Source organism: Triturus cristatus, chromosome 4_1 (assembly GCF_964204655.1).
Source record: "Triturus cristatus chromosome 4_1, aTriCri1.1, whole genome shotgun sequence".
Classification (NCBI taxonomy): Eukaryota; Metazoa; Chordata; class Amphibia; order Caudata; family Salamandridae; genus Triturus; species Triturus cristatus.
In genome coordinates, this window is record NC_140585.1 from 589829468 (window position 1) to 589855698 (window position 26231).

The 26231-nt window shown below is 47.4% G+C and overlaps 1 protein-coding gene across 2 annotated transcripts in view; it reads right to left on the minus strand.

Annotated features, from left to right (window-relative positions):
- The window catches only part of TMEM243 (transmembrane protein 243), a 156469-nt gene that overhangs the window by 36085 nt on the left and 94153 nt on the right, over positions 1-26231 (minus strand). Inside the window, exons 4-5 of one of the 2 annotated variants that reach the window (XM_085652917.1) lie at positions 12598-12622; positions 3229-3333 (exon numbers count right to left, since the gene is read on the minus strand). In XM_085652917.1, the coding sequence (XP_085509043.1) occupies positions 3229-3333; positions 12598-12622 (130 nt within the window). The remainder of the gene's footprint in view (positions 1-3228; positions 3334-12597; positions 12623-26231) is intronic. The other variant, XM_085652916.1, reaches the window with a different exon arrangement.

Below are 26231 nucleotides of genomic sequence, written 5' to 3' on the forward strand. Positions count from 1 at the left end.
GTTATATAATTAGGCCATACAGTCAGCTGACCAGCTGTACTTGTATCACCAGCATGGTGGCACTGTAGAAAACACACACTAAGAAAAATGTAATAAAGGTTGATATTGGTGCCTCAAAATCAGTGTCCAACATCAGTGTCTACCACCACCACTGCAAAACGTATGTTGTGTGCTCATAAAACATGCATCTGGACCTTACCCTAAATATGTAGGCAAGGTTCTACCATCAGCACACACTCTCAACAAGTATAACTCTGGGTAGATACACTTTTTCATATCTAGAGGTATAATCAGAATCAGGACATAGCCCCTCCAATTTATCAAGTGCCACTCACTACCCATACCTCAAAGCTCAGGTAAGATGCATAGGACTTAACTTGTTCCGTTGTTAATTTAACCCTCATGTTACCCAGTGTGGCCCCCTTAATGAAACATTCAGAAGCGGACCACGTGAACATGTAAAATGATTATATGGCCAAGTCTGGTGGCCCATCAATGTACCAGACTAATAAAACTATATGGTACCAACTCGAAGCCTCTAGAGCACCTCCTCGTATTAACCATCACATTAATGAAGGACCGTATACTGACCAAAACGGACTCACGAGGGTAGCTGCGTTCCTAAGTGCTATCAGCCAAGTTGTGCTTAAAGTGGCCATTACTATTCACACTTATTTGAAAAAACGGGACCCACAGAAGAATTATACAAATCATAAAAACTGATGCACGGATATCGAACACTACCACTTGTGTATCAGTTGTATGTGGCATCTAGTACAATAATAATGGCGCAAAGGTGCTTAAAACAGCCGTTAGATACAGGTCCGTGCATAAACATTATAGGACGTCAAAAAACCTTCCCCCATCATTAGCTAGCGGACCAATGCGCTTAGACTAACATGCAATTTCACAAATATGCACCTGTGTCAGTGTTACACCGAAACGCTCACCTTACTTGTTGCATACCATGGACGAGATGAGGGAAGTCTGGTGGAAGTACTCGAGCGCGGCTCAGGGTGTCTTTTAACCTTTGCCCCAGAACAGGAAATAGAAGCGAGGAGTACCTGGGAATCGTAGTTCCTTTCACGGTTTCTACTGAAAGCTTTCACCCCAGTGTCTAGATTCCATAGCTTGGGGAAAACAAGCAAGGCGGTTGTGAAGACTTGTGCCCACTTCAAGACAGAATGGATGAAAAGAGGAGCTTCATGGCTAAAGTCTAAGAACCAGAATACAGTTATGGAATATAAATGTGTAAAGTAATTACACATGTAGTAGGCAATCTCGGTGTTGGCTGACATTTATTACTCGTTCAGGGCTGAAGAGGTGTATCGTCTGTACTCATATCCTATAATGCACACCAGGGAATGTCATCATTGAGACCACTACAATGGCTGCCCAGTCGGCTCATGGCATAGGAGGATACAACCAGGGACTTAAGAATTATGGGAGGGCTCGGACAAGTAATTGCAAAGCGCAATATCGCACGCCTATGGGGAGCGTGCACACCTCCAACACTCAGTGAGTGGAAAAAAGATATGGACTGGTGTATGCTGCAAGAGAAGACAGTCTATGTGGCCCGGGGGTGTCCCCGGAAATGGGTGGCTGTTTGGTCAAAATGGAATGAATACCGTGGAAACTTGTGTGAACCCCCCGTGATCCCCTCCCTTGACGAACCATTAACGCCGTAAGGACCTCTGTACTGTCAACAGTATGTATAATATGACATCTAATGTGATATGTTTTGTATAAGAATCTGTGACTGCCACAATGTACGAAATGTGATTATGTATGTGCAATGACCAACGAGTTGATTTTTTGCGAATAAAAAGAATTATTTAAAAAAAAAAAAAAGAATTACGGGAGTAAAGCAGGTGCTAATGTTTCTCAGAAAACCATTTTCGCCATTGTCTTCGCCAACTTTGGAATGGTCCGCGAGATGGGTAATGCAGGAGGCTGCTATCATTACAGAAGAGTTTGGCGCAAATTCCATCCGAGGAGCTATGGCATGTAAGGCCTTTATTGTTGGGATGTTCACTGGAGGACATAAGTCTGACGGCTGGTCCTCAAATACCAGTTGAGGATTTGGCATTGTTAGATGTAAGCTTTGAAATAGTATAATCCTCGCCTCCACTCCTGACACAAAATGTAAAAAAAACATTTAGCTAGCGTGTATGAAAATGTCAATTCTATTAAGAACATGGAGGTGAGGACTATTTTGCCTGCTGCAAATATGTTGTACTGCTGCTATCCAATTTATTTTAGTGGGGCTCTCTCTTAATATGGGCCCTCAGCCTTTTGAAGGACTACAGTAATTGTCAGCAGTTTAAAATATATGTTTACATTTATCATGATATGCTGAGTGCTAAGAGTTCTTGGCTGATGGCTCAGTGCCCTATGTTCTGTTTTCAGGAGTATAGCAGAAGCAAAACTGAGACCGACCTTTTGGAGATCAACATAGTAGGTTACTGGGAATTTGAGCCAAAGAAAGAGGAAGGACCAAGCATGCTTAGTGACTATTCACATTCACTGTAGAGGGGGGAAAACAGTTCTTTACCCAGTCCTGTATCGTTAACAATCACAAACAAACACATTACAGAATAATCCTTCATTTGATGATGTCTGCTTGGGTTTTGAAACCTACTGTGACTTAATTCATCAGACGGCCACTTCAATACCTTTCCTATTAAATGGTAAAACCATTTTGACTGTCTCTTCCCGGACAGAACGTAAAGCTCTAATGGACTGATTCAATTAGAAAACCTAGTACGCATTTTCCATTCAAAATTTACTCAGTACAAAATTAGTCTCAGCATATGAGCTTTCCCAAGGACTGGCTAAGGCAGTTTATGGATTCAACATGGAAGTATGTTTGCAATTCTTTGGTTTGGGTCCATTGTTTAGGACTACAGAGTTTTCAAGAAAAGTAGAAAAAACAACCATGGCCTATTAATCCATTTTTCCAACAGATTATCATCAAATTTATAATATATGATGATTACATGATTTACTACATAGCACACTGTTGTAAGCGCCAATATGTGTGTTATTTTAATATGTTGTAATGAAATTTAATTTAGGTTTGATTCTGCATTTTGTGATTTTCGCAAACCAATTTTGAGAAACAAATTAACAGAACATATTTCTTCAAAGGTTTGTCAAAGGTTTTCTCAGAGTCTTCACAAAACTAAAACCTAACATCAATCAGTTAGGTCAACTGAAAATACTTACAAGTATAAGAGCAGACAGAGAACTCAACAGGATGCAGACAGCAAAAAAAACATTCACCGGTTTTGGAGATAAATGTGGAAAGACGAAAGCACTGATAAAAGTTACCTGTTTGGAAAAATCAAAACAGAACAAATGGTAAGTTTGGAATTTATTACATTCTAAATAACTTTAAATAATACCCCAGTTAATTTTTAGTCTTCGTGAACAATCTCGATTTGATAGAAGGGGACCATATCTAAAAAGGGTGGAAAAAATAGACAGATGATGGACATGGAAAGAAAGAAACTGACATCAGCATGCAGGGGTGGCACTTCCATACGATTCCACTCCGTCACTTCCAGACGTTATGGAAACACTGCTGAAGAATACTCTGGATCCAGTCTGGCACCTAGGGATATTCTCAAAGTGAGGAATCTGTAGTTGGAAGTATTCATCGGATCTTGTTTTCACTCCTCTGTCATGAAAAAGGAGGTGAAGACACCTTTAATAATATTTGGAATGCCATCACCTTCTACATGACCATCATTTTGGATTCAGTCATTTAAGGGGCAAAGCATTTGCGCTAGTCAACGTAAGGGAGGAACTCCAGTTCACCATTCAAAGATCTGAAGTGGTAAGCCCCTCAGCTTAGGATACAGATATCATACTAAACTATTGGAAAAGATGGAGTATTTGGTGGGCATAACCAGTCCTGCTCTCTTGTGTGTATCCAGTTTTTCCAAACTATTTGCAGTCAGGTTTGAGTCTGCCAAGCCATACATATGCATTGCACCCTATAACATACCCCAAGGATAATTCCTTACATGCCTTCTGTTCAAAATCTTTGCATGACCATTGGCTCCATTGCTTGAAAATACCCCATACATTTTAAAATGTATACCTATTACATACAAATCGGCTTCCAGCTAAGAAACCAACCAGAAAACATCACCAGTATCACTGTATGCCTGAACTCTGTTCTCTTCTGGATGAAAGGGTGTTTTCTAAGTATGAAAGGATCCAAAACTGAGGTCTCATCCTTGGAAGCAGCCTAATCCAATTCTCTACACCTGACTGACCCTGCAGGTCCTTAATTCCAAGCCCATAAATACTTTGACTCTCCACATTTGTGTGAACATTAACTAAATGTGGCAGTCAAAGCAGTTAACCTTACTATGCTCCGAAAAATGGTACCTTTATAAATCAATCACCAGGTGAACTGTCAAGAGAAATTGTCTTGGCAAAACAAGTTTACTTCACAATCATCTACACTCTGCGCATCAAAGACCTCATTGCAGAGCTACAAAACCATGTGTGTAAATGAATGCTAGAGCTATCACATAAGACCCACCCTGGAAGCACTCCGTTGGCTCCTTCTGCACAAAGGGAATAAAATTCAAGGTCTTCTGCACCATCGACAAAGCATACTTTAGTAATAACTGGGAATATATACAGAAAATATCATCTCATTGCACACCAGCCCGGAACATCCATTCAATGTCTGCCCACCTGATCATCCAACATTATCCGTACAGGATGAAACACTGCAGTCACTCTTTGGGTTCAGGAAGCTTTAAGAAATTAATTATTTAGTTTTGCCTTCAACCTGAATTATACTTTGGGAGCTCCAACTGAAGAACACTGAAAAAGGGCTCCAAACAGTCCAATTGGACACTAACTTCTCTTGACCCTTTCGTACCAGTTTCCCCTAATGCCATTCTCAGCAAATGGCGATTTGTAGAACATTAAAAAACTCTTAAATAAATATCCATTAATGAAGACTAATGAGGATAAAAATGTAGAGTGGGTGCTTGGATTTTAGTGCAGACAGGATGGTCATTTAGGTTGAACCATACATGTGTGGGAGGCTTAAGAGTAATTTGCATTTAGTTGAAATTCAAACGAACATATTTAAGTGTGGCTGCACCACATAAAATTACACAGAAGCTGTCAAAGTCGATATTTTGATGTTCTTGCAAAAGAAAGAAGCGGCCTTGACTGGTCTACACCTCAGCAAGACTTCCAATGGAGTGAATGAAGTACTAGAAAAACAGATACATGGGGCACTAGACAAATACTATAGGACTTTAATCCACATAATTTGTTGGCACTCAAAAGCACAAATTAGAGGCAGAGTTATAAACACAAATTTTCCCATTGAAGGGTATTTACACAAACTCGGACTTTGGGGAGTCTGGTGCATTGATTCCACCGTCGCATTCACTACACTAATAGCAGTAAAAGGAAACTGTGTATACTCCTTTTCACCACTGCTGGTGGCCCTGGTTAATTAAAGTTACTTTGAGACTGAACATTCATGTGCTCAAACTTCCTGAGTTTTGGTCACAATACATCACTTTGTACTGTATAAAAAATGCATCTACAGATAGGGTTGTGTACATCATGTGTAGAACCTTCAAATACCCCTTTTCCGTTTCTAAATATACTGACTTTCTAGAGAGCTGCATTTTAGTAAGTGAATTTCACACAACCCACTTTTCCTGGAGTTCGGCATAGGAAGGATATGTCACCCCTGATTGCAGATGTAGACTGCCTTGAGACACCTATTAATCCTTTACTATATTCTTCATGCTCAGTAATAACTAGTGTTCCACTTGAGGTGAATTCTATTATCTAAGAGTCTACTACTGTACCACCCGAAGTACCTTCTTCTCAAGGGAACACCTGAAGTAACGCTTGCTCAGCTCCTTGGTCTGACTCGAATAAAACACCCAGCCTAATTTATGTTGCTAATCCTCCCACTACTAACCAAGAGTTAGTGTCTAACAAATTCAATTTGTTCAGCAATGTTACTCACAGGTCTAGAATAGGGACCCTACTCCGTCCTTTTGCGACTGTTCCTGAAGCAATAACTGATTTAGCCATTATTTCCTGGTATTTGGCTGGGATTTATCCCAAACTCTCTGATCCTGGGTGGTCTGCTTTCATTGGAAGAAAAGGTGTTTGTATTTTTCAAGACACATGGGACATGGACAGGGTATTTATAGATGGCTACACCACATATAGGGTGGAAGCATTGGCCCCAGAGAAATCAGGTAGAGCTATTGGAGGTCTAGCAATCTTAGTAAAAAATGATATTGCTTGTACTCACAAACAGCGGTCGATTGAATCATGGCATCTAATGGGGATTCAGCTTAGTTTCTCCTCAAGATTGACTCTGACCATTTTAAATGTTTATGCTAGGTCTGTCACTCCAGGCACTGATTACCCCAGTTTTGATTCTGCTGGACGATACGATTGGTACCTACCAGCTCCTACTAAAATCATAGTAGCAGGGGATTTTAATGCCATGTGTGAACCCTTCCCTCTAATCAATACCCTTACCGAAGACTAATTCTGGGGAATTCCTATCATGACCCACAAAGCTTATTGCTGCAATTTTATTAATGCAGCTTGCCAGCTTTCCTCCCTGGCGGTCGAGAGGAGCCCAAGGGCATGTAACGGTAGGACCCGTCTGATACTGATAGGCAGCCAGCTTTCAAGAGAGGCTTTAGTCTCCATGTCATTGATTACATCCTAGTGGATGTTAGTATCTGGTCATTAGTGAATGATATGGTGGTTTCCCCACCGGTCTGACATCGATCATAACCCTCTGATCTTAGCTATGAGGGGCGCCCCTCTCACAAGAGATATGCCAAGATGCTACTCTACAGCTCAAGAACCCCTTCCTAACAAACAACCTTAAGAGAGTAACTTGCCCTAGGGTTCTTAAGGATAGTAAATTGCAGGAAAAGATCTATGATCTATTTGTGCTTCATCTCATTGAGCATATTTGAGCAACACATAGCAAGTTTTATGAGGCATGAAACATTTATTTTTAATAAAATCTGGGAAGAAACCTATTGCTGGGTGGAAAATTGATGGTTCAATATTGAGTGCAAACAAGCAAAGTGTGAGTTAAAGAATGCCATCAGAGAGGGCGATCGCCTAGATCTAGTTGCAGTATGGAACAGGTACAGGAGTGCTCTCACCTGATCCAAACGTGACTGGGCAGATAAGAATTGGCAGGATATATTGGTGGCTGCCCAGTGAAATGATAGTCGCTTCTTTTGGAAAATCATAGTTCATGGGAGCCTAGTGTCACTACACCATGCTACTACATCCTGCCAGGGATTTGGGTCACCTAATTTACCATGCTATTTGGCAAGGGAGAAGTCACTTACACTGGGAGTGTGACAGGGATCAAACAACATGCTCATCCACCGGCATATTCTTAGGTATTAATAACATCGATCTAGCCTTTAGTCTAGATGACATACTCCAGGCTATCCACAGATTTAAAAGGCACCAGGGCCCAACCGGATACCAGGTGACCTGTATAAATCTGAGCCGGAGTTATGGGCAACATATATTGATCGTCTGTCTAATGCCATAGTTGACGGGGAGAACATGGAGAGGGGCAGAGATAATTGCTATTTATATGAAAGGAGACGCCTCGGTCCCCTCTAACTATAGACCAATTAGCTTGATAGACAACCTGCAGAATTTTTTGCAAAGCAGGTTCTAGATAAATTACAAGCATTGATGGAGGACAATGAGATATTGTCAATCAATCAATCAAAGCATTTATATAGCGCACTACTCACCCAGAGGGTCTCAAGGTGCTAGGGGAGGGGGGTCCGCTACTGCTCGAACAGCCAGGTCTTGAGTTGCTTCCTGAAGGCGAGGTGGTCCTGGGTCAGGTGGAGGTGGGTCGGGAGGGAGTTCCACGTCCTGGCAGCGAGGAAGGAGAAGGACCGTCCCCCTGTGGTGGCTCTTCGGATGCGGAGGACGGTGGCGAGGGCGTGGCCGGTCGATCGAAGCTGGCGTTTGGGAGCGTAGAAGTTGAGGCGGCTGTTGAGGTATCCTGGGCCTTGGTTGTGTAGGGCTTTGTGTGCGTGGGTGAGGAGACGGAAGGTGATTCTCTTGGTGACCGGGAGCCAGTGCAGGTCTCTCAGGTGTCCGGAGATGTGGCTGCGACGGGGGATGTCCAGGATGAGTCGTGCTAAGGCGTTCTGGATCCGCTGAAGTCTTTTCTGGAGTTTGGCGGTGGTTCCGGCGTAGAGGGAGTTGCCGTAGTCCAGACGGCTGGTGACGAGGGCCTGGGTGATCGTCTTCCTGGTCTCGGTGGGGATCCACCGGAAGATCTTTCGTAGCATGCGCAGGATGTTGAAGCACGACGAGGAGACGGCGTTGACTTGTCTGGTCATGGAGAGGGTGGAGTCCAGGATGAAGCCCAGGTTGCGTGCGTGGTCTGTTGGTTTGGGTGCGCTGCCTACGGCGGGGGGCCACCAGGAGTCGTCCCAGGCGGAGGGTGAGGATCCCAGGATGAGGACCTCCGTCTTGTCCGAGTTCAGTTTCAGGCGGCTGTTCTTCATCCATTCGGCTACCTCTTTCATCCCTTCGTGGAGGTTGGCTCTGGCGGTGGGGTGTCGTCAGCGTAGGATATGATGTTGAGGTTGTGCTGGCGTGCGATGTCTGCGAGGGGGCTGATGTACACGTTGAAGAGGGTTGGACTGAGCGAGGAGCCTTGAGGAACGCCGCAGATGACTTCGGTGGCTTCAGATCTGAACGGGGGGAGGCGGACTCTCTGTGTCCTTCCGGCGAGGAAGGAGATGATCCACTCCAGTGCCTTTTCCTGGATTCCGACGTTGCTGAGACGCTGCACTAGTGTACGGTGGCAGACAGTGTCGAAGGCCGCGGAGAGGTCTAGGAGGATGAGGGCCGCTGTTTCTCCGTTGTCAAGCAGAGCTCGGATGTCATCGGTGGCTGCGATCAGGGCGGTCTCGGTGCTGTGGTTGGCCCGGAAGCCAGACTGCGAGAGGTCGAGGGATCCGTTCGTCTCGAGGAAGGCGGCCAGCTGCTTGTTGACGGTCTTCTCGATGACTTTTGCAGGAAACGGGAGCAGCGAGATGGGGCGGTAGTTCTTGAGGTCGGTGGGGTCGGCTGATGGCTTCTTTAGTAGAGCGCTGAGTTCGGCGTGCTTCCAGCTCTCCGGGAAGGTAGCGGTGTCGAAGGAGGTGTTGATGATGTCCCGCAGGTGGGGTGTGATGACAGTGTCGGCCTTGTTGAAGACGTGGTGAGGGCAGGGGTCGGTAGGAGATCCGGAGTGGATGGAGTTCATCGTGCGGACGGTGTCTTCGGTGCTGATTGGGGTCCAGGCGCGGAGGGTGGTGGTGGTGGGGGGCGGTGGTTCGGTCGTGGCGTGTGTCGGTTGAGTGCTGAAGCTGTTGTGTATGTCTGCGATCTTGTTGTAGAAGTAGGAGGCGAGGGAGTTGCAGAGGTCTTGTGAAGGGGTGATGTCGTTGTTACCGGCGTTGGGGTTGGAGAGCTCTTTGACGATGTTGAAGAGTTCCTTGCTGTTGTGTGCGTTGTTGTCCAGTCGTTCCTTGAATGCGGTTTTCTTGGTGGCGTGGATGAGTTGGTGGTGTTTTCGGGTGGCGAGCTTGAGGGCAGTCATGTTGTCCGGTGTTGGGTCTCTGCGCCATGTTCTCTCGAGGGCTCGGCAGTTCTTCTTGGAGCTCTTGAGTTCGTCGGTGAACCATGGGGCTTTCTTGCTATCGGGTCTGCTAGTCGGGGTGTTCAGAGGGGCGAGGTAGTCTGCGCGCTTCCATGCAAATACAAGTACACGTGATCAGGCCTTTAGGTTTAAATTACTTCCCTGGAAGTATGTGCTGCTCAAAAGACAAAAATTGTATGTGGCATTTGTTGATTTACGAGCATCCTTTAATCTGGTGCCCTGTGAATTACTTTGGAAAGTCTTGCTAGAAATGGGTGCACCCACCAACTTGGTAAATCTACTACTGAGGTTGCACAAGGGGAACTACGCGCAGGTTAGATGGGGAAACAGGGTGAACTAACTAGCAAGATCCTCATTCATGCGGGGTGTGACAAGGTTGCCTACTCACGCCAACCCCATTTTCCTTGTATGTAAATGAGGTTGTTAATACCCTAAGGCAGTGTGAAAATGACTCTCCGGTTTTGAACGGCAGCAAGATACTGATTCTGCTATTTGCAGACTATTCCCTTCTCATCTCAAGGACCCCTATGAGTGTACAGATCCTATTAGATACATTTTTGGCTTTCTGTGTAGCAAAAGGCCTAGAATTGAATGCAGAGAAAAACAAGTTTATGGTTTTTGGAGAGAGCAAAGCTGGATGAAAAACAGCGAGAATCGTTGAGAAACACTCAAGAGGGTAACTTGCTTTCACTATTTAGGGGTGAGGTTGTCCAACTTACTTAGTTGGGGACCACAAGTTGGGGACCCTGTGTCATATATCCAAATCTATACTCTTTTATAGACCGACCCAGACTCGGTCACTCACACCTGCCCTGGAGGTTTATCGGGCGAAAGCCCAAAGCGATGCACTTTACAGAGCAGAGCTAAGGGGTCACGTCGATACCCACAAGCTGGCGGTATGTGAGAATTCATACATTAGATCCCTTGTTCCTGTCCCAGTTACTACTCCGCTGATTCCATTGTTTTTTTTAACCTTGAAAGAGAATTGGGGATGTGGCCTCTTTAAAACCCCCGACGTACTAGTTGCGCTTGTGAACCACACCAGAGCTAATTGACTATTGCAAGTTATTGAGGGAAGTCTTAAAGATCAGTGGTCCTAATCAAATTCCATGGCTACTCCATGTTGCAATTTGGTGTAGTACTCTAGGAATGGCGGAACTGAGGGATTACCCCGAGAAATCTAGAAAACAAGAAATAGGTAATGTAAAGATCAAGTACTGGGTGTACGTGACAGATCGGTATGCCAGTAGTACGACCCCAGGCCATTTAACTGCCCAGTTTTTAAGCTTTCGGACATATCCTAAGTTAGAGTTCTTTCTAGACCTGATCTCGCCACCGTTGGCAAGAACCTTGTACGTGAAATTTCGACTGGGCTGTCTGCCATTCAGGTCTTTTAATGCCTGGGCCATCGATCAAGATACACGTGTGGGATCTGCCTGTGGCTTAGTGACAGACCGAGGAGTATCTCTTGTTCTTCTGCACTGAATATCATCTCCCCCGAAGGAAGTGGATCCGTCGAATTTTTTTTAAATTTGGGAACCAGACACTATTGGGTTGCATATAGAATCCTAAAAACTGATACATCGATTTCTATTGTTTTATCTGTAAGTCGCTTTTTCTTGAATGTTTGGTGTAGGCGTCAGAAGTCTGTAACCCTTACCGATTAGGAGGTTTTCCCCTATTACGTATGCTAATATGCGTTTGGTAATACTGTTCCCTATCTGAAATACACTTTAATCAGGATTAGTTATTTGCACAATGCACTTTGCCTCCGTAGAGTGAATATTATTGTTTGGGATTTTACTGGATTTGTTTGGTGGTTATATATTTTTATACTATTTTATCTGGAATTTGTGTAAGAATATTTCAATAATTGATTGTTATGTGTGCTTTGATGGTTTGGATAAACCGAAAAAAGATGAATGATGATGATGACTGATGGTATTGTATGTCTTGGTGCCACTTGGCAGTAGTGGTTATTCAAGAAGTTGTAGGTACTCAATGCTCCAGAGTAGTTGTGAGGTGCCGGTACTCTCTCGTTAAAAGTATTGGACCCCAACTGTAAGAGCTTTGCTAAATTATGTACTTAATTAATTGGTTGATAAAAAACATTATCACAGCGGCCCTCAGAGGCAGCATTTGTATCTCCTGCTGCACCTGTTTCAAGCAGCAACTGCTGAAGACTGGTGTTGCAGGCTCTCCATCTAAATCACGCCAACACTTAGGCCGAGGATGGGCTCGGCTAAAGCGGGGTGTACATTTTGCAACTTTTTGCAACAACAACTTGTTGACTCTGCAGTGATAGTTTTGTTTACCTCGTGCACAATATTACACTACGGCCTCACCGGCAGTTTCAAGTCACAAGAAAAAATGGTTAAGAGAACGATCGGACACACATAATAGTAATTAGAGGATAGGCCGTAACAAATGAATTAATCATACACGAAGACGAATAATGTTTGGAATTCAATAAACTGGAGCGACAATAATTGAACAAAAAACAAGGATTCTGAATAAAGAGAGATACTAAACACAGTGGCAAAGTACAGAAGGGAAAAAGCAAAACACGTGCGCATATATATTCACGTTCTCGGAAATAAGCCCATGCTTTAAAATAAGTACGACACCACAACAACAGATTCTTGTTCTGACCCGGCAGCGAAATGATTAAGCAGCAGATCGCCAGAAGGCATGAACACGAAGCAGAGAGACAAATAGTAGCCAAAGTAAAGATAACGCAAACACCACAGCACGGCATCGCAACAGAAAATGTTTCCAATACCACCAAGCTGCCACCTTTTAACGCATCGACAGACCCAGCTACAGTGGAATGAGGCTGAAAAGTATGGTTAGGAGAATTGGAGAATTACCTAAAATCGGCAGAAATGAAACAACCTGCAAAGAAAAGAAACCTATTATTATAAGGCATTGACCCAGAAGTGTCTGCTTTAATGACGGACCTGAAAGAAGGTACACCAGAAACAGCCATACATTTAGTCCACAAACAAATCCAGACTAAGATATTTACATTTAAAAAGAGCCAGCTAAGAAGTCACAAAAATGATCAGTACCATGCAGTTATCGCACTTGGCTTCTTGCTCTTACACGACCCACAGTCAGAAATTCGTTAAGTTATGTATGGCTGACACTTACACACATCCCCTCTGCAGGTATACTCAGTATACTGAAATCGGCACTTAAAGACATAAATAAAGCAAGGGCTAAAAAACTGACGGAAATTCAAGCAAAGAACAAAAGGTAAGACAGAGAACACACATAAGAACCATTAGTAAATGCTGCACAACAAAAAACTGCAAATGACCTAAACACAGAACAAAAGTCGCTGGGGCACAACTGGAGAGATAACGGCAGAGGAAGAGGAATATCAGCTCGACAATGCAATGCATGTAGCATATATGGTGGCTCGCATCAGTTCCACCAAGACTGCTCTGCACTGGATATGGTGTGTAGGTTGTTGGGTAAGAGAAATAAGTTTGCTTTAGTGTATTGCGCAATTCCTCGAAGGTGAACATAGTCATACTTATTTTAATGCACAGACGTATTTCTGGCAGTGTGTGAAGGCACCCAAGTCCTTAGCGTTTTCCATTTTTAGGTCCAGCCTAGCAGCACGCATGCGCTGCTCTGCGAGGCTTCTTGTGTTTACTCCGTGTGGGTCTGACTCCTCCCACACATAGGATTGGCTTTTGCATGCGTCTTTCAATAATGAAAGCATGCAAATGGCTAATGGTGGGTGTATGTCCCACCTCTTTTTTTTTTTTTTTTTTTTAAACCGTTTATTACAGAATCCAAAAAATATACAAAGATGGGCCTACAACCTTCAGGCCGGCCGCTAGCAAACAGAAGGAGCATGTAATACAGACAATAGAACGCACGCTGTGGCAAAAGGGAATTCACAGGAGTTGAAAAAGGCGTTGGCAGCCACACCTTCCGGACCCCACATGACGGTTTCATTTTTATATAAATAACAACAAAAAAAGCAAGTCCACAAGGCAACCCACAGTCGGAAATAACAGCATGTGCTCCCCTAGGGGGGGACCCCACTGAGTCATAGGAATATCGAGGGGGGGGAATAGGTCAGGACGGGGACTAAGTAAACTCATTGCCCAGAACCGGGAAGACAAACAGGCTAAGGAGACGGGGCCGGTGACGGATCAGGCAGTAGCGGCGGGGTACAGATTCCCCCACGGTAAGCGTTCCAGGGGCCCCATACTTTCACCCACGTCCCAGGCTTACCTCTCGCAACATACACCACCTTTTCCCGAAACATACACCAATCCATGTTGTCCTTCCACGCCGAGACAGTCGGCGACCTCTGGGAACCCCACAGTTGCGCAATGTCACGTTTGGCCACCATATATACCAGAGTCGCCCACCACGTCTGCGGCACTGAGTAGTCGGTTGGCTCCCATACATTCAAAAGACATCTCCTCGCTTCAGGCAACAGCGGCACATGCGTAACTACCTGCAAAACCTCATGCACACCACGCCAGAATCGCACCACCTCCGGGCATTCCCACAGAATATGGAGAAAGGTCCCCAAAGAACCACACCCACGCTTACACAACCCGTCCACAGCATAGCCCATACGCATCAGACTCGGCCCCGTAACATAGACCCTATGGAGTATCTTGAGCTGGACGAAGCGAAGGCGAGCCGGTATGGCCACCTCTTTCGGGGAGGCCACCGCAGACAGCCAGTCCTCGTCATCCAGCTCCAATCCATCAGCCCCCCACGCCTCACGAAGGCCGGTCAGCAGTCCCGAACGGTCATTGATGAGCTTTTTGTAAATGAATGAAATCGTGCCGTCCGGGACATGCCCATCTAGCACTCTATCCTCCAGAGGAGAGCACTCCGGGATGGAGGCAACGTCCGGAAATACGGAGCACAACGCATGACGGATCTGCATATAACGAAAGTACTCCCTGTCCTGCAGCTGGAATTCTGTCTGCAGCACATCAAACGTTTTGAATCCCCCCCTCGTCCAGAGATCGCCCACCCTGCTGATGCCTATCATGTCCCACTTCTCAAAGCCCTTCGAGGTCCACAGGGAGCCCAGCCGCTCAGATGCGTATAGTGGCGTCGCCCGGGTCAAGCGATCCTTCCACCCCATCGCCACGTTAGCCGTGTGCCACACCCGTACCATGACCCCCGTGGGGCCCGTCAGCCGCGCGTCATGCGAGCTAGAATAAAGCGCCCGATTATAGTCACCGCCCGGCAGTAACATTTTATCCATCTCAAAGGCCGGGTTTAGGGCGGGTCCGTAAAGGCCATGATTGATCGCAGCCAGCTGGGAGGCCCAGTAATATCGCTTGATATCTGGGAGGGCAACCCCCCCCGTCGTACCACGGGAGCGTCAGCTTCGCCAGGGCGATACGCGGCCGACCCTCCCAGAACAGTCGGCGCTGCAAACTCTCCACCTCGCGAAAGTAGCGCGCCGGGACAACGTCCATTGTATTCTGCAAAGCATACAGGAAACGTGGCAGCGACATCATCTTAAACAATGCCGCCCGGCCGAGCGGCGAGAGCAGCAAGCGCTTCCAACGCGCGACGTCCTCCTTCAAGCGCTGGAGGGGGGGAAGCAAGTTCTGGCTATATCGGGCCTCCGCGTCCAGGGTAATGAAGGCGTCCAGGGTAATGAAGACACCCAGGTACCTAAATCCCCGCGGGGCGATCTGAATAGGACAACCCCGCGGAAGGATAGGATCCTCCCCAGAGGACATACACACATGATTTAGCCCAGTTGATGATCAGGCCGGAGTTGAGGCCAAATGAGTGCAATACATCAACCAGTACTATCAGTGATTTACGTGGGGAAGCCAGGTACAGAAGAATATCATCAGCGTAAAGAGATACGCGGTCCTCAGACTCGGGGGTCCATCGGAGACCACGAATAGAAGGTTCCCACCGCAGCCACTCCGCCAGGGGCTCCAGGGCAAGCGCGAAGAGGAGCGGTGATAATGGGCAGCCCTGCCGCGTGCCCCTGCCCAGCTCAAACGGAGCCGACACTCTACCGTTCACAACCACCTGCGCTAGCGGTCCCGAGTACAACAATTTCACCCAACCGATGAATCCCGGGCCAAACCCAAACATCGCCAGTGTCGCCCAAATATATGGCCACTCAAGTGTGTCAAACGCCATAGTGGCGTCCAGGGATGCCAAAATGGCCGGTTCCCGTATAAACGGGACACGCGCGAGCACCCCATGCAAGCGCCGCAGGTTAAGCGGAGTGTTGCGATTGATAAAGCCGGACTGATCCTGGTGAATCAAATCACACACCACGCCAACCAGCCGATTGGCCAACACCTTGGCGAGAATTTTGGGCTCCGCATTCAGCAGCGGGTAGGACGTGACCCGGTCCCGCGGCCTCCCCTCCTTGTGAATGACCACGATAGTAGCCAGACGCTGGTCTAGCGGGAGGGAACCCGCCGAACGGGCCGCGAGGAACATCGCACGGAGATGCGGCGCCAGCGTATCCGGTCGCAGCTTGTACAATTCGATGGGAAGACCATTAGGGCCCATGGCCTTGCCGGAAGCGACCGAGCGTATGGCGAGAGCAATTTCTTCAGAGGTTGGGGCGGCGTCCAACGACACTCTGTCCTCCTCCGAAAGGGAAGGCAGCGCTATATCCCTAAGCAGGGCATGGGAATCCTCTTCCGAGCGGGAGGACACCGGGGAATAGACCCCACGGAGATATTCTGCAAAGCAATCGACTATTTCTTCCGGTTCCGTGACACACACACCATCCAGTTTCTCAATCGACGGGACAACTCGACTCGCCCTCTCCTTTTTATCCAGCCACGCAATCAATTTCCCAGCCTTATCACCCACATCATACAGTCTCCCCTGTTGCTCTCTACTGAGGCCCCTGGCCGCCTCCGTGACGAGGGCCTTATAGGCCGCCTGCTTGAGTCGGAGGACATGTAATTTGTCATCCGTCACCCCACATTCGAGGTCGCCCTCCAACTCAGTTATTTCAGTTTCAACACGGATCACCTCCTCCCGCTCGCGCCTCCGGGAATGGGAAATAAGGGACAGGGCATCCCCCCGAATCACCGTCTTAAATGCCTCCCATAACGAGAGCGCAGATGACACCGACCCCACATTATCATCAAAATATCGCTTAAGGGACTTAACCAACTCTGCGCGAATGGTGGGGTCACGCAGGTACCAGGGATTAATCGGGGCCACCCTACCCTCTCCCCTCGGGAGAATATCGAAGTGCAATAAGAGCGGAGTGTGGTCTGAAATACCCCGCGCCAAATGGCGCACCTCCCCGCATGCGCCGCCGGCACCAGGACATAGTCTAGTCTTGATAGACTGCCATGGGCCCCGGAATGAAAAGTGTACTGTTTCTGCGTAGGATGTTTCAAACGCCAACAATCCACCAGCCCAAAGGCATCCAATAGGCCAGACAACCACGCTTGGGCACGGGGGAGATCCCTAGGGGGGGTGACGGTCCTCAATTCCGGAAACCACAGCGTTAAAATCCCCCCCAACCACCAGGATCCCCTCCGGAAGGCCAAGGAGGAGGCGCCCCAGATCCGCAAAGGTGGTCGTCTGCAACCCTGGCGGGACATAGACAGAAACAAAAATAATCACTCTGCCCTCCATTCTACCCACCAGAACCGTGTAACGTCCCCTGTCATCATGGAGTACCTCCTCAACTTCCAACGGGAGCGAGGTCTTGGCCATGATGCCCACACCCCTTGAACCCGACGTGAAGCCCGAATGGGCCAGAAGGCGGTAGCCCCGCCGGTTCATAGCACGAAAGGAGTTGCCAATGAGGTGCGTCTCCTGCAGAAAAACTATGTCAGGTGAAATTCGTTTCAGGAACTGCAGGACCACACCTCGTTTTATCCTGTCCCCCAGTCCATTAACGTTCCAGGACAAAAGACTCAGTCCCCTACCCCCCATCATAAACGAAAGCAATCACTCGTCCCCCCGAGAGCACTTTGGGTATAGCACAACAATACTTTTGCCTTGTGGTACAAATGAACAACACCCCACGCCAACCCAACCGCCCAACAAAACTCCCCCCTCCCTGCACCCCTGCATGAGCCCAAACAGCCCCCCCCCAACTTGCAGTGTGCCTGTCGCCCCTATATAGTTGAAACTAGGTAAACCCCCTAGAGGAGGAAAGAGCACCCCTTCGAGACCCCACACCACCTACAAAGGAGGGAGAACGAGTACAAAAAACGAGAGACCCTAAGCTTGGCCGAAAGCGGCAGCATCTTCGTCCAGAGTGAGTCCCAGTATCAGCACCTCAGTCCCGGTCCAGAGGGCCTTCTCCTCCCGCAGCCCCCCCCCCCCCCGCCATCCCGATCCCGACCCCCAGACAAAGTGTCCAGCCAGTCCCCGGCCGCTTCAGGACGGTCAAAAAAGTGAGTGCGACCATCCACCTCCACCCGCAGCCTGGCCGGGAAGAGCATGGCGTATTTTAAGTTCATGTCCCGAAGCCGCCGCTTGACGCCCAAGAAGCTCAGTCTCTGCTTCTGGACCGCTTGGGTGAAGTCAGGATAAAAGTTCACCTCCATGTTCTCCAACTTAATCGGCCCTTGCAGTCTGGAGGCTTGCAGAATTGCATCCCTGTCCCGAAAATTAAAGATACGAGCAATAAGAGGCCGCGGAGGGGCTCCGACCTTCGGCCTTCCCCCGGGAACTCTATGAGCCCTCTCAACCGCAAAAAATTTACTCAGTCCCCGAGGCTAGAGATGGGTAGTGATCAGGTCCTCCACAAAAAGATCCGCCGCCGACTCCTCCCGTCCCTCAGGTACTCCGATGATGCGGATATTATTCCTCCGGGCCCGGCTTTCGGAATCCTCCAGGCGCCGATCCATGAGCGCACTCGCCTGACGAAGCCGGTGTACCTCCGTCTGAAGGGCCGCCACCTCAGTCGTGAGGCCCGACGCGGTGTGGGTCAGAGAATCGACCCGGTCGTTAGTCTTCGAGAGATCAGCTCTCACCAGGTTGACATCAACGAGGACCGCGTCGATTTTATACGCTAACGTGTCAAACCGCTGGCCCACCGAGGCCTTCATCTCAGCAATGGCGCCCATGACGTCTTGCAGAGTCAGATCTGTGGGCAAGTCCGGGGCATCCGGGGGGCACTCAGAGGACTTGTGCGGTCCACCGGGAGATCCCTTCGGGAGGGTGTAGCGGTCCATGATGTTGGCCTGATGTGCGGCGCCACGCCGGGTCGACTTGGCCTTCAACCGATCTCCATCTTGTTTAGTGGCCATCGTCGCGGGTCTCACACCCTCACCAGCCACGCAGTAAAAAGCAAGCAATCAAGGCCACGAGCTCCGGGGGGCCACCCCAGGACGGCGAAGCGGGCCACAGCAGGCAGGCAGGGTCTCCCAGCGAGGCCACCCCAACACCAAGAGCGCCGCAATCCCACTTGCGAAAACAGCAAGGGGGCGCGAAAGTGAAAGTGAAAGTGCGGGGTACGCGACTCGCCAGGCCCAGCCCGCCGTTGTTGTTCACTTTGTCACCGGGTCGCCCCCAAACGCGAATCCGGGGTCAGGAGAGAGGTAGGCCGCAAACTTCAATCGGTGCTCACTCCGGCACCCGAGGTCCGATTCGAAAACGGGAAACGGGTACCACCAAGGCTCAGGCTCACCGACACAGTTCCCTCAACCGATGCAGGATGAAGTCAGGATAAACGTAGGAGGTTGCGGAGGTCCTCGGGAGCCTCGCACCTACGCGGCCATCTTGGTTGCGCGCTAGGCTCCTCCCTCCCCACCTCTTTTTTAATGTTCACTCCCACGGCGTTTAGCTCTCGGGAGCGAGCAGCGGTGCACAGGGTGGCAGCTGCATTCCTTGTTGTGGATCAGGTTACTAATTAAACACAACACACATGCTTTTTTTCAAATGTTTGTTTCCTGTTGTCATTGTGGCTGTCTCTGAATTCCCCCTTTCCTTCTGACTGCACCTTCCTTTTATAGATTCTTCCCTTTGCTTAACCCCACGTTCTCATTCCTCTCCCACTGATTGTTATCTTCTCTCTATGTCGATCTCGTGTTGTACTATTTTCTCAACCTCCCTCTGGTTGCCATCCTCCGTTTATCCTTCTGTGAGCACCTCATTTATTTGCAGCTTTCTGTCTGATTTGCCCCTGTGTAAGAAATTACCCATGTGCCTGTGAAGCCACATGGATGCGCCTGTGAAGCCACATGGATGCACCTATGAAGCCACATGGATGCATATTCAGCGCAAGTTCATTGTGGTAAGAAAGACCGAGAGTAAGGAGGATTTACCCTTGCTTGGCCCCGAGCAAGACAGTTTGCTCGCAATATTCATTCATTCCCCCGTGGGTTGGGTTAGTGCATCTGTGTAGCCCTAGATTATATCAGACGATCGCATGATAATGAGTCTGTGAAGCGACGCTTTTGCTTGGAGTACACTCCCCCACCCCACCCACCCCTGACACAAACACATGCAAGTATTCTCTTGCATCACCCCTGCGTAAGGAAGCCTACGTTTTGATTTAGTAGGTCTGACTAATAAGTAAAATGCAGGCATAAAAGGGGTCTTTGAAAGAGTAAACAAAAGGCATGCTTTTCCCTTGACTTTTGTCTTTCGTAGAAGCGCACCTCCCAACTGTTTTCCCCGCCAGTCTCTGCATACATAAATCTAGCAAACAAATTGCCGTTATGCCGACACACGGAAATCTCAGTCTTTTCTACTAGTCGGTTTTCAGCTTCTGAACCGTTTGGCACAATCTCAGGTCTTCATCTATTGTGTTTAATCACAAGTCCTTTGTGGGAACCATCAGGTTCTGAAAGCAGCAGCTCTGAGTGAAGAACGCAGCATGAGAGAAGGTCTTGGTTTCTCTGTCTGCAACTCACTGCCGTTCTTACCCAGACCCGCATATTTTTATAAATTGAATGAGGGATGATGTGGCTCTTTTCTATGTTCGTTGTGTTTGAGTTGCATCCACCATTACTGCCGCATGCAATTTAGGGTAGTTGCGGCCATCGCAGTGCTCGGTTAGTATAACCGTTGAGAGTTAGCGTTGATACTGTCAGTGGCATACCAAGGATTCCATGGGCTCTAGTGGAAGCATGAAAAATTGACCACTTGAATAAACATGTTGGCTAGTAAAACCACCAATAATTGTGGTACCCCTTATTGTACTGGAACTCAATGCCACTGCACCTCGCCACGGTTCTGCTCTAATTTAGACAATGGAAGGTGTGTAGTTTTATATGGCCGTTACCAGTCGCACATGAAGTAACAGTAGATTTTAAAGCACCCAGGATGATGTGCTGCATGGCTAAATTCTTATAAGGTCCCAAAGGCGAGACCTATTGGCAATGCCAATGCTTGCTGTACTTTACTCCACACTAGACCCAGATTACCTCACCAACTACTGGTCCATCAGTCACCTACATTTTATCCCCCAAATCATTGAAAAAGCAGTCAATGCACAACTCTAGGACTACATCAGCACCTAGCATCTCCTGCATGCCCATAAATTCTGCATCAGATTACAAAGCACAATGGAGATAGTAAAATTACAAATCAAACGACTATGCCTTTGAAAACGGTGCCCCGAATATTTCTCGACTTTTGTGGCACAGTCAATCATATTGCCCTCATCCACCCCCGACAAATTAAATGGGAAACACTGGGAACAACCTTCACTGGTTATGCTCCTACCTATCTAAGAGACCAATTTACTAATATGTACACTTCCAGGTCAGACAAAATCCCCCTCACTTGCAGAGTCTTACGGGCTTTTATCTTTTTCCCAGTCATCTTTCACCTCTACATGGGGCCCCTTGTGACTCTACTCGCCAATAACAGCATTAAAATTCACTAACATACTGACGACACAGATCTATACTTGGAAGTCTTTTCCACTCTAGTCACACAGCACCTCACACACTGCCTGCACCTCATGTCTCGCACCTACCCGTAGTTCAACTACACTGCAACAGCATTCAGTCTATTAGCCAAGAACAAAAAGCAACAGCTACTCTCAACCTGGTTCAGTAACATAAGCCCAAAAGGACTCATCCCTCCTGCCACCCTTTCATCCAATGCCTAGTCACTTGTGTTTTCACTGATTGAAAGGTTAGTATCCAAGGGTGAATCCTTTACCAAGACAGCCTGGTATCAGCTATCACTGCTGAAGCAAGCAAAGTAAATCCTCCGAAAACGAAGCTTCACCATTCAAGCCCTTGTACTCACAAATGGCAACACTCTGCTACGTGCCCCCCGTCTCCATACTGGCTCTACTTAAGAACATCTTACATGCCGCAGAACACCTCATGATAGGGCATGAACAAATACATTACTCACATCTGATGGAACACCAATGTCTCCCTTTGCCAGCCCAAACCATCTTCAAACCCAGCTGCATCATCTGCAAAACCATCATGGCTGCTGGGCCAAACTATCAGATAAGAAGCTCACCACCTTTCGTGGCACACGGCATGCCCGCAGCCAGGACACTATCAAACCAGAGAGAAAGAGCAAAAAAATAATAATAATAGAAGAAAAGAAAAAGTCAAACCATTAGGCCTTCTCCATTTAGGCACTCAGGACCTGGAACAACATCCCTGTGTACACAGGACCACCACAATTAGGAAAGTGTTGAAGAAAACAAGTTACTTACCTGTAACTTTGGTTCTCCAGTATTGGAAACTTTCATAGATTCCCATGCTTGTATCAATCCCCGTTGTCGGAATGGGAGTCCCCGGTATACATAAAATAGCAATAGAAACCATTACCAAAACAGAAACTAGGCCTAGGCCCAATTTTTGTTTTGCAACCTATCCACCTCTTTTTGTAAAAGAGACCAAATAAAGTGAACAACCAATCAGATTAGCCTCACCCCTTAGAACCCTCCTGAGAGAAGCTCAGAACCTCAGATTTTCGTAGCCGTTGTGTAATCCCACCACTGAAGGTACCAGAGGCTGAGCTTTCCCGGGAGAGGAGGGTGAGTCGCATGGGAATCTATGAAAGTTTCCAATACTGGAGAATTAAAAGTTACAGGTAAGAAACTTGTTTTCTTACTCCAGTATTGAACTTTCATAGATTCCCATGCTTGTATCAGAGTAGCTAGCAGTTATCAGCCCATTTTTGGAACCATGACCATTATAAAATCAAGAACAAAGTAATAGCAAATGTTTGAGCAATGTTTTGGTCCGCACACAACAACCAAAAAGTCCTTTCATAAAATAAATTAATTCACTCAGGTATTTGTTCCTTGAATCTTTATTTTCTTTTTAATTCTTCCCAGTAGCCAACACGTTTCGTCCTATTGAAGGACTTCTTCAGGGCTCATTAATCCATATATATCTTCTAATGGGTGTCCCCTCCTCTTCAGTTCGAACAGGCCATTCAGTCCTTTTTCTTCACTTTCTCAGTCTCGATTATTCCTCAGCTTGAAGTATTAGCACAAAAAAGTGTTATAAAGGAAGTTCCTCAAACAGTATATGACCAATGTTGACCCGTTCTTTTGCGTAGTACGCAATGTGTCCAAGGACCTGCTCACTGCTGCTGGGAATACTTCAAGCTGAGGAATAATCGAGACTGAGAAAGTGAAGAAAAAGGACTGAATGGCCTGTTTGAACTGAAGAGGAGGGGACACCCATTAGAAAATATATATGGATTAATGAGCCCTGAAGAAGTCCTTCAATAGGACGAAACGCATTGGCTACCGGAAAGAATTAAAAAAATAATAAAGATTCAAGGAGCAAATACCTGAGTGAACTAATTTATTTTATGAAAAGACTTTTTGGTTGTTGTGTGCCGACCTAAACATTGCTCATATTTGTCTGTGTGGAAGGTTTCACAACATAGGAAGCCAAAAGGGTCTGGTTTCCTTTGGTCAACGCACCAGATGATTATAAAACTTCCCACTACATAAATAAGTGCAGTACTGTATCGTATATCTTTTTGTCTGTAAATCAATAGCACATGTATCATAATGACAATTTCAATGGTCAATCAACATTCTTAGAAACCACAGAAAATATAGACATGAGGTATACAAAATGTGCAAGAGCTGAAAAACCAGTAACATGGAAGGAGGGATGAAAAGGGAAAGCTCACCGCTACTGAAAGAGGTTCCTCAGGACTGCCTGGCCCACTGCTGTGTCACTCTTTGTTGCAGAATCTAGGCAGTAATGCCTTGTAAAAGTATGAGTACTGCTCCAGGTCTCTGCCCTACAGATCTCCCGGTTAGGAACTCCGGCAAAGAGGGATGCTGAAGAAGAAATCGCCCTTGTGGAGTGAGCACGGACCCGCCCTTTCAGTGGCTTACCCGCTGCTCTGTGACAATACTGGATAGCGCTGGTAATCCAATAAGCAATCCCCTGCTTGGAAAGGGGAAACCCGTTACAAGGACCACTAAAAGACACAAATAGTTGAGGAGACTTCCTGAAGTCCTTAGTACGTTGGAGATAGAATTTCAAGCACCCCTGAATGTCCAGTGAGTGGAGTGCCTTTTCTGCCTGGGTAGTAGGATGAGGGGAAAAAAGTTTTGAGCATGACCGGCTCATTCAAATGAAAGTCTGAAGGCACTTTCGGTGTGAACTTTGGGTTGGTGCGCAGAATCACTGTACCCTTCTGAAACTGAAGAAAAGGTTCCTGAATGGTGAGAGCCTGCCATTCACCCACTCTTCTAGCCGAAGTTACAGCCAGTAGAAGAGCTACCTTCCAGGAGAGAAATTTCAAATCCACCCAGTGAATAGGTTCGAAGGGATCCTTCATAAGCTGGGTAAGAAACAGAGGAGGCGGAGGCTTGACAGGTGGAAAGACTCTGAAAAGTTCCTTGAGAAACTGTTTAATTAGCCTTTCCGACCAGAGAGAAGGACCTGAGGATGTGCGTCTGAAGCGAGAGATGGCGGCAAGATGCATCTTGATGGAAGAGTGAGCTAGCCCCGATTTTGCTAATAAGAGAATATATGGAAGAACTTCATGCGGCTCAGAAGAAAAAGGATGGACACCCTTTTGTTGGCACCAAATGCAGAAATGCTTCCACTTCAGCTTGTAAGTCTTGTTACTACTTGGGGCTCGTGCCTGAGAGAGCACCTCCCTAAATTCTGTGGAAAGGATCAAGAAATAAATTCTCGCTGCTCAGGAGCCATGCTGACAACTGCAGAGATTGCGGATCCGGATGCCAGACTTGGCCCTGGAACATGGTCAGTAGCGAAGGAATCGGCTGCAGCGGAAGTGGAAGGTCCGGGGAGAGGAGATGCAGCTCTGTTAACCAAAACTGTTGGGGCCACGCAGGAGCTATCAAAATCATATTGCACGGTTCCGCTTTGAGCTTCCTGAGAAGCCTGGGGATCAGAGGAATGGCGGAAAAAGTGTAAACAAACGCGCCTGACCAGGCCATCGAAAGCGCATTCCCCAATCATCCCCGATGGTAAAGCCTGCTTGCGTAATATCGGCATTTCTTGTTCTCTGGCGTTGCAAAGAGGTCTATGAAAGGCCTGCCCCACAGGCGAAAAAGCCTCTTCCAGCATGGTCTGGTCCAGTTCCCATTCGTGGCTGACCGATTTCAGTCTGCTCAGCGTGTCTGCTGTCTTGTTGAGAACACCTGGAAGATGCTCTGCTTTCAGCGATAGCCCCTGCTGGATTGCCCATTCCCAAATTGTCTGAGCCTCTTGTGACAACAGACGAAATCTGGTGCCGCCTTCCTTGTGTATATAATGCATAGCTGTCGTGTTGTCTGTTCGTATTAGAACTGCAGACTGCTGTATTCGCAGAAGAAAAGCCTGTAAGGCTAAGCAAATCGCTCTGAGCTCCAGCAGATTGATATGTAGAAGACTATGTTGGGGCAGCCAACGGCCGCTTACATGAAGGTCTTGCAAGACTGCTCCCCAGCCCTCTAGCCTTGTCTGTACTAATTATCTGAGCAGTATGAGTGATCCTGACGGAGAGACTCTGAGAAATGTTTTCCTCTTTCGTCCACCATGATGCGGCGTTTCTCATGGGCACGGTAACGAAGACTTTGTCTTCGAAAGATCCGTCGACTTGGTGCCACTGAAAGTCCAACTCCTCCTGGAGAGGACGCATCCGCAACCTGCAGTGAGGAATCAGAGGAATGCAGGAGGAAATGGACCCTAGGAGAGACTTGTGGAAGCGAACTGAATGTGACTGTCTTTTTAACAGCAGACGGCCCATAGGCATCAGCTTTTCCTGCCTCTCCCGGGTGGGAAAAGCTTTGTCGATGGATGTGTCCAGAATGGCTCCCAGAAATCTGGCTTTTCTGGACAGACAGAGGGTCGACTTTTCCAAGTTGAGAGTCAGCCCGAGATTGTCGAAAAGGCGTGTGCATGCCTTGTAGAAGCTTTCACCAACCAGTCGTCCAGGTAAGGGAAGACCTGATGGTGGTGTTTTCGTAGAAAAGCTTCCACCGGAGCGAATACCTTTGTAAAGATCCGCGGAGCAGACCGGAGTCCAAATGGTAGGACCTTGAACTGAAAGTGGCTCTTGGCTACTGTGAAGCGAAGGAACGTCCTGT